At 32.9% G+C, this 9,504-nt stretch overlaps 1 protein-coding gene across 1 annotated transcript; it reads right to left on the bottom strand.

Moving 5' to 3' along the window:
- Window positions 1-4,123: 4,123 nt before the first annotated feature.
- Window positions 4,124-6,456, bottom strand: LOC127795374 (probable N-acetyltransferase HLS1). The gene is made up of 3 exons (XM_052327017.1): window positions 6,161-6,456; window positions 5,881-6,035; window positions 4,124-5,063 (listed from the first exon to the last, which is right to left on the bottom strand). Exons 1-3 carry the CDS (start codon window positions 6,389-6,391, stop codon window positions 4,211-4,213), a joined length of 1,239 nt encoding a protein of 412 aa, XP_052182977.1. The 5' UTR covers window positions 6,392-6,456; the 3' UTR covers window positions 4,124-4,210.
- Window positions 6,457-9,504: the final 3,048 nt, after the last annotated feature.

Below are 9,504 nucleotides of genomic sequence, written 5' to 3'. Positions count from 1 at the left end.
TACATTAGGGTACTACACCTTTGTAAAAGGCAATCTTGTTACTTAGAGGAGTAAGAGACAAAATGTGGTGACTAGAAGCAGTGTTGAAGCCGAATTTTGTGCAGTTGCTTATGGTATTTGTGAGGTCATGTGAATAAAGAGGCTTCTATCAGACTTGAGGGTCTCCACTTCCCTTTCAACTAAAGTTTACTGTGATAATAAAACTGCAATCTCGATTGCTTATAATCCAGTTCTTCATGACATGACGAAGCATGTAGATGTGAATAAACACTTTATTAAGGAAAAAAAATTGATAATGGAGTAATTTGTATGCCCTACATTCCAACAGTTGACCAAGTGATTGACATTCTTACAAAAGGAGTACACAGAACTTAGTTTGAAAATCTTGTAAGCAAGCTTGTCATGGAAGATATCTTCAAGACAGCTTGAAGATATTTTTGTATATCTTAGGAGCTATGTATATTCTGTGTATATTACTCTTTCCTTTTTTGTTATTTTTCTTTTGTATTATTCTCTTCCTCAATAAAGAGAAAAGAGAAATCATCGTATAATCTTAAGAAATAGAAAAATATATTTTCTCAGCCTTGTTTAGAAGAGTAATAATCTGAGTTTTAATGTATTTAAAACATGTTTAGATCAAATCTAAGGGATTTTATCATTTTATACTCTTTTTGAGTTATCATTAACTCATCCTTTGTCTTAAGAGTCTCCTAGAGTTTTTCTTTAATATGATTGTTAATATTCTATCAAATTCGAATATTTAAAATACACAAATTGTTATTAAAATTCATAAAAATTTCACATCATTTATAAAATTCATAAGATGATATTGCGTATAAAACGTAAAACTAATTTTTTAGAAACTAAAATTCCTAAAACATCGTCTTAATTTTTCTTGTAATTTAATATAATGTCTACCATTCTGAAGAAGCCATCGGCACGAACTAGTTCAGAGTAGTGTTTCTTTTAAACTATTTAGATATGTTTCACAAAAAAATTTATAATTAAATGTAAGAAAATTTGGTTTCCAATGATTCTTGCGTCAAAAGTTTGGTCACTTATCCTAGTTTTTGGAAAAAAATATATTTAAACACATAACCATATGCCAGTGCAATTATCAAGATTTTTGTATATGTTTAGCAAGTTAATTTTTGAATAACGATCATCAAAAATGAGTTTAGTGGACAATTATTCAAATTTTGAAAGTATCGATGCGATTGTTCAAAATTTTGATACATGAGTGGCTTGAGAAAATATTTCTTTAGGAAAATAATTTTTTAAAAATATCTTTCTAAGTAAAGGTTGTAGCAATTGGATCCCAATAAATTGAATAGGTAATGGAGGGTTAGAATGAGATATAAAAATAGTGGATCTTAAAGATTTATTAAAAAGACAAATAGATAGAAAAAAGATGAGGACATACCACAATTAACCAAAATAATGGGTTAAATACATAAATACATATGTATATATGTAAGCATCTAAATATAAGTGAGAGGAAAAAAAAAAAACACAAAGTGTACATACATACATATACATAGAAGAAAATGTTGACCCAAAATGGGTTTGGCAAGGGGGGTGAAAATTAATTTTTGTACTTTTTATTAATTTGAAAAAATAGTTTTTATGTTTTTTTTTAAAAATTATGCCCCTTTTAGCAAGTGTGATTCAAAAGAAAAAGATTTAAAAGACAAATTCTTTATCTTATAAATAGGAGGAAGATGATGGTCTTCCACCCTTGGTAACTAAACATGGGAACTTGAGATGATTGTGATAATTGTAATCCAAATTTTAAATTTATATATGATTGAAATTTCTAATTTGATTGTAATTAAGACTTTAATTTTAACTGTGATTAGAATTCATTTCTAATTAAAGACTTATCTTTATGGTTCATCTTTTGATTAAAATATAATATATTGTATACATCTATAAATGAGTATTATGTCTATAAATAGGTGCTCAGTACCTTGATATTATTGTAGCAATATCATCTTAATGATATTTTGTTCTTTCTGATAGTGTTTTTTACTCGATTTTTGTTTTTCACTTAAAATTATGTGTTCGTTTGTATAGTTGATGGTTTGATTGTAGTTTGTTTTCTATCCAAAATTCTAATAAACCAGTAGTAGAGCCATTGGATCAAACCATTAGCTTTTGACAAATCTCAGTCATTGGATCTGCATTCCTTCATCATCTTCCACAACTGGGTCATTATTAATCAAATCACTGTTCCATTGCTTTATATTTTCATTGCTTTATAACCTTGTGCCTCGATTACTTGTTGTCATTATTTCCTCTAGCATTATTTACTCATTTGATCAAATCACTATTTCATTGCATTATATTTACATTTACTCTCAAAAATTCAAAAATTTCAAATATTTTTAAAACCACTCAATTCACCCCTCTCGTGAGTATGTAGTGATTCAAGTGTGCTACATCACAACAATTAATATTAGAGTCAATCTCCTTGCATATTTCAATTTAACAATCTAAAGAGAATCTTTTTCAAATGGCACACATTTTTGGCTCTTCTCACATTGAGGGTCAAATGAGCAACCGTCCTTTTTTTTTTTGTGGCACTAACTATGATTATTGGAAGAAAAAAAAATATATTGTTTAATTTCTTATGCAAGGCATTAGCATTTTGCAAACAATAAATAGAAGGGGTAGAGCTTCCAAAAATGGAAAACATGAAGGAGTGGATGGAAGCAGAAAATATGACTCTGGAGATAAATGAAAAAGCCATGAACACTTTGTTTTGTACTCTAAGTTTGGAGGAATTTAATTGAGTCTCAACTTGCAAGACAACAAATTAAATATGGGACAAACTAAAAGTCACACATGAAGGTACAAAATAGGTAAAGGAGATTAAGATTAATATTCTAAACCCATGATTATGAATTATTTTTCATAAAGAAAGAAGAAACAATCAAGGATATGCTCACCTGTTTCAATAACATAGTCATCGACTTAAGAGTCATTGGGAAAAACCTACACCAATGGAGAGAAGGTAAAAAATATCATTAGATGACTTCCAATGGGTTGGGATCCAAAGGTAACAAGCTATTATCGAATCCAAAGATTTAGATACTTTGTCCTTAGATAATTTGGTTTGATTCTTGATGACTCATGAAATTTTATTAAAAGGAGATATAGTCGAGGAACCAAATAAACAAAATAATATTGCTTTCAAAGTTAAAAAAGAGAAAAAAGAATCATATGATAGTGATGATAAGATATTGTTTTTTAAGAAAAAAAGTTCAATAGATTTTTAAAGAAGGAAAAATTTAACCAAAGAAAAAATTTCAAAAGAGATAAAAGAGCAAAAAGAAGAAACCACTATGTCATATAAGGACGAAATATCCTTTGCTAAAGAAGAATGCTAAGAAAGGGAAAAAGAAGATGCTTGCATCATGGAGCGATGAGGACTCATCCCCCTAGTGAAGAATCACGAGAGCAAGAAGTGGCCAACTTATATCTCATGGCCAAGGAAGAAAATGGGATAACATCTTGTTACTCTACTCATTACACTTCCAACTTTATTTTAGACGAGTTGCATGATACATTTAATGACTTAACGAAAGAGTCTGAAAAAAGTTAGCTTAAAAAATAATCTTTTAAAGAAAAAGATAAAGAATTTTGAACAAGAATCTATTTCTTTGAGAAAAGAGAAAGACACTTTAAATGATGAAAATAAAGTTTTAAAAGAATAAATTGAGAATCTTCAAAAACGAAATTTGAATTTAAATGATTTATTAGAAACATTAGTTAAAGTGAAAAAGAAGTTACGAGTGATTTTAAGAAATCAAATAAAATCTGATAAGGAATAGGTTTTGATACTTTCAAAACAAGAGCAATGAGACCATTTTTTCGATTAGGTTTTATGGTTTGAGATTAAAGGAATCTTATGATTTTTTTGAAAAGATTTAAAGATCAATTTGGCAAATAATAAAAATTTAAGGATATTTATAATCAATTTAGCTATCCAAAAATGAGAGTTATGACTAATTTAAAAAAAATTAAAAAGATATATAATCAATTAACCCCACCTTTACTATAAATAGTTCTATTATTATGTAAAAATAAAAATATTTATAATTTTTAAAAAATACACACTTTTTATACAAACAACATTACCGTACTATTTTTCATTAAAATGGTGCCATGAATGAACACTTAATGAACCATACATAACCGCCACATGTCAAAAATCGCGCGGGTCAACAAAAATCACATCGGATGAGGCCTGAGACTTGATCCAATCCAACGGCCCACAACCGTGATCGCCTTTCTCTATCAACTTCTTGATGCACCAGACATCATCCGACCAGGAGAACTTGGGCCAATGGGGGACGGCCAGGCGGACGGGGTCCCTCGGGCCCACCTCGGCCACGATGGCGGCGCATCCATCATCATCTTTGGCCATATTATGCGCGAAGGCGCATAGAGACTTCATGAGGCGCGAAGCACCGTAGCCCTCCATGTGAAGGCCGTACAGGAAGTAAACGCCGAACTGCCGGGTGAAGAGATCCGGCACCGACGGAATGCCCAGCCACGGCAGCAGGGCGTCGGCGGCCCGGCTCCCTGCGCACCACGCGGACGTTAACCTCGACACGCCCTTCACCTGCAACCTGAACACCTGCTTCGTGTTCCACACGCTCAGGATAGCGAATGGCCCCGACGGTAAATGACTCGAAATCCCGGGGCTTTTGCTGGGTACGGCCAAGAAGGTGCCCAGATTGAGCTTGTTGGTCAGAATCCGGTCCATGTCCTCGGGGAAGAACTCGGATTTGGCAAAGATTTGGCTATAAATAGAAAGGGCAAGTTGTTGGGGGACTTTAAGGATTTTGATGCCCGACCCAAGTGGCTTGTAGTGTGCATGAACTGGTTGTACCATCACCTCGGCTCTACGAAACTTGATGTATTTGCACTTCACTGTAAACAAGTTCAGCGAAGCTTCGTTGCTGCATTCTGTGGCCATGTACGCGTATTCCGCCCCATTTTGCTTGCACCACTCTTCCAAACTCTCCACCAGCTTTGTGGCGATGCCCAGTTTTCTGCAAACATTTAAAAATTAAAATTCATGTGGCCAATAATCTAACTTACTTAGTCATAATTAGAACATATTCCGTGCACAATTTGTATTAATTTGTCGACAAAAGCACCGTGCGATCCTGTCAAATCGTTAATTATCTGGAAGGATATACCTAGTTTATGGTGAGATGGGGTGTTATAAAGAGATGCATAGGTGGGTTTATAAATTCCATCTATCTATATATAGATATATATAAATATGCTTATGTGCTTGAATGAATAATTAGAGGGTTATATATATATAATGAATAAAAGATTCAAGCTTGATCGATCTGACATCGTTGAATTAATATGTGCGGGCCGCCTAGACGGCGGAAGAATAATCCTCAATTCAACTGTGTCCTCTACTTTCCTGGGTACAAGGAAGAACATATATATCCACTCTTTAGTCTTTATATATGGAAAGGACATCATAGTTTAATTTTAATTTTTGAGTAAAAGATATCATTGATGCTATATAATTTATTATTTGTTTTGATTTAGAATCATTTATATTTAATAAGTGTCATTACATAGTTTTATTTAAAAAACAAAAACAAAAAAAGAATAACCTCCCTTCACAAGAACCCTTTTAAGAATACATGTGCCCCTCACTAAAACGGATAATATATATATATGATGTAAAACATAACTAAAACTATTACCACACTCATCATATATAATTATATGTAATTTAAATATAAATAAAGTTTATTTGTCCATTACCATTGATGTATTATAGCTAGGATATGCATGCAGTGGATGAGAGAGAGAGAGAGAGAGAGAGAGAGAGAGATGAACCTGTGGGCAGGCGAAACCCTGAGTCCAAGAATATAAGCCAACCTCACATAGGAGGGAAGGTCGTGGTCCCCTGAAGCCATTCTACCGTTGGTCACAGTCTTTATACAGCCCCTAATCACTCCCACAATCGCTTTCCCTTCGCCGTACTCCGCCACCTGTTATTTCAACGTCATCTTATAGCTAAAGACGTCGAAATAATATTTCATTATTTTGAATCCCGTTTATATATATATATATATCTAAATATACACGTGTGTGTAATGCATGGCAGAAGAATTACCAGCATAACATGGGAGGGGAAGTTGCGGACTCGGCAAATGGGGTCGCCCATGAGGTCAGTGAGCAGCGACGGCTTCCCCGGCGGGCCAACCTCGCAGCGCTGCTCGAGCTCCTCCACCGCCACCTTGTCCCTCTCTTCATCGTATCTCCTTACCGCCACCCCCTCTTTGGCCGGAAAACTCTCTGCCGCCACTTTAAAATAAGAAGAAGACATTTCTGTAGCAATCATCATATGTAGACTAGGAGACAGGCAGTGTCTAGTGCCTATTTTGGGATGTGCAATGGCTTCTTCTTCAGTTCAGCCTGTCTCCATCATCTATATATATAGGATTATATATGCTATTTGTACAGAAGGCCTTTTATATATATATATATATATGTGTGTGTGTGTGTGCGCGCGCGGGGGTAAGTAAAGGACTGGGTCATGAGGTGACGTGGTGCATGCGTCCACCAGCTTTAGTGGGCACATAATAATAGCATAATAATATTGTTTGCCTCTCCTCCTGCTCCATAGTTATCCGCAACCATATGATGCACATACTTTTCCAATTCGTGATGATTAATTGACCAAATAGAGTTCCAATTATTGCTCCCCACACACACAGACACACAGACACATAAGATCCATGCGTGCAAGATGATGGGCAACTAAGAACAAACTTAGGAAATGCTATCTGGATTGTACGTACTTTTTTATATTTATGTATTAATATATTATTATATAATAAAAACACAATAAAATGCAACCACAATGAATGTTGAAACCCCTTTTTTATCCCTATATTTGGATCATCTAATCAATCTATTGGTCAATGAAAAAAAGTAAAATAATTATTTTATCATCTCAACCACTTAAATTGAGTTATAAATTATCTTCTTTGTTATTTTAACAACTCATTATAATGACCCTTTGAATATTTAAAAAGATAAAAATACCCTTTTTCCTGGGGGGGGGGGATGACTGCTGGAGGAACAGCATTGGAGAGGAGGAAGAAGGGTTTTTTTTTTTGTCTCTCTTGATGGCTTATTTAGGACTCAAAATAATAATAAAAATTATTTGTAAAAATAATAAAAATCACAAAAATTGCAAATACAAATTACTCTAAAATTAAAAAAAAATAAGGGTACTGTAAGAAAACCATACTTTTTTTTTTTTTAATTCTAATAAAGTAAAGAATGTATAGGTGGGTGATTTTTGTTAAGATCATCACATCATACTATATATATACCATTGATGGGGGTGGCGGCTAACATTTTTTTATGTAGATTAATTCTATTATTATATATAAAATTAAATATCCCCTCTTCCTCTTTAGTCTGTACCCTTAAAAAGGTCTTGTGCAACGTGTAAGCCATATGATTTTAACTTTTGTATTTTATATATATTTATATATGTATTCTTCAAATAATGGTTCTCATCATAAGCTTAGCTTAACTTTGCTTTGCAACCCAAATTAATAAAGAATTCCAGTAATCACATGCCCAGGATTATCATATCAATAGATTAGTGTTGTTGGGTTAAGCCTGAACAGTGAATTTGGACCATTTTTTGGGTTTATGGGGTCTATTAGAGCTTCATTTTCTATTTAATTTCGATAGCTTTTGAATGGTCCCAAATGAAGATCCATCTATATATATATATAGTTAATTAGGGTATCTAAGCAGCAATAATTACCGTAACTCACTCAAAAAGATTGGGCTGATCGCCTCATTTTTCCTTTCCATATGCCTTATAGTTATGTTATTTGGAGGGTGTTTGCTTAGCTTGGGTGGTATGTAAAGTTAGAAAAACTTATAATAAACTAATCAGGTTTTACATCAGCCCTTTCAATATCTTTTCCAAAAGTTGGTAAGGAATAAAGTTATGGCTGCCTAACACCATATATTATGTATGTTTGTTATCACATATATAGATATATGGATGCCCTCTTGTGACCACTCACCCCTCATCATCCACCAAATTTTACAAAAATACTATCTGCCCATTCATATTCATATATTATATTTTGTGTTATATTAACATAATATTACAAAGTATCATAATTGAATGTCTAAATAATATTTTTGCATCATAATATAATTCAATAAATGATACATAGTCGAAGTCATATATTCTGCATAACATAAAGGGTATTTTATATAATATAAAAGATGGACATCTATTTTGTAATATACCCTTTACATTATATATGAAATACTCTTCACATTACATTGATCAGTACCATGTTGGGGTACCATAGCATTTCTTGTTAATTATATAATACATATTTGACGTCATATATTACCCCTTTTCACATTATATATATAGGTACAATACCCTTTGCTACCATATTAATTTTCACCAAAAATTGTGGATGATGACGTGTGTAATTGTTTTGTTTGTACCTTGGATGGAATCCACATTAGCTGCTTCTGGAAAATTTCTCTGAATGATGCAATCCCTATCCTTGCCTATATAACTGTGTCTTCATACATGGTATTATAAATATATATATATAAGTTAAATTTAATCATCAAGATTTGATGTCACAAATATCTTATAAATATAAAATATTTAACTTTTTAACACTTTGATATCTTTAACCCTTATTTAAACTTTTCCTTTAAAAAAAATATATAATTAAAAACTAGACTACAACTAACTAGTAATCATGATGACTAAACATCTTATAACCACTATAAAAATATTAATCAGTGGTAAAGACAATTATATGTAAGTGGTTTGAGTAAGTGCTCATCTTTCTATCTATCTATCTATCTATCTATGATTGTTGATAAAAAGTTTAGGATAAATATAAAATTTGTACAAGTAGCTAACTAGCTAGGTAGCTGGAGACCGAAATCAAATGATTGTGGGATTGAAATTGCAGTTGCAGCATGCAGTTGCAATATATTAATGTCTTTCCAGATCGATGGCCGGAATGGGCTAAGTTCAATGAAAACCAAAACCCACCCCCATGCCAGTAGTGGCGACTTGGTGAGTGTGTGTACTGATCTATATATAGTGGAGAGGTGACTTGAGGCTTAACCCTAACCACAGCCTGCCATCTACGTATCTTCCAGCATCTCCCATTCACAAAAAAGATGATCCACACACATAGATATGTATATGTGCCCTTCTCAAACTTTTCCATCAATAATTTTGAGAACCCTTCCAAAATGTTAAATATAAGTATATTTAATAAAAGAGGATTAGGGTTGACAAAAAAAAAAAGGGAGGGGGGGGGGGGGGGGGAGTACGAAAAAGACTCCAATACAGTACTCAGAGATAAGGTTGACATGTTATTTGGTTTATGAAATAAAATTATTTGGTAAGTTGCACTTAGATAACTTGTGATTTGAGCT

The sequence above is a fragment of the Diospyros lotus genome, chromosome 2, assembly GCF_014633365.1.
Source record: "Diospyros lotus cultivar Yz01 chromosome 2, ASM1463336v1, whole genome shotgun sequence".
Lineage (NCBI taxonomy): Eukaryota > Viridiplantae > Streptophyta > Magnoliopsida > Ericales > Ebenaceae > Diospyros > Diospyros lotus.
Note: the sequence above shows the minus strand (reverse complement) of the source record. Positions and strands in the feature narration are given on the sequence as shown.

What these genes read in the sequence shown, in the direction of transcription:
- LOC127795374 (XM_052327017.1), bottom strand. Translation starts at nt 6,391, where the DNA reads ATGATGATTGCTACAGAAATGTCTTCTTCTTATTTTAAAGTGGCGGCA. An exon ending in TCCCCTCCCATGTTATGCTG is followed by an intron (nt 6,036 to 6,160) that starts GTAATTCTTCTG and finishes TTGAAATAACAG; the next exon opens with GTGGCGGAGTACGGCGAAGG. An exon ending in AGGGTTTCGCCTGCCCACAG is followed by an intron (nt 5,064 to 5,880) that starts GTTCATCTCTCT and finishes AAATGTTTGCAG; the next exon opens with AAAACTGGGCATCGCCACAA.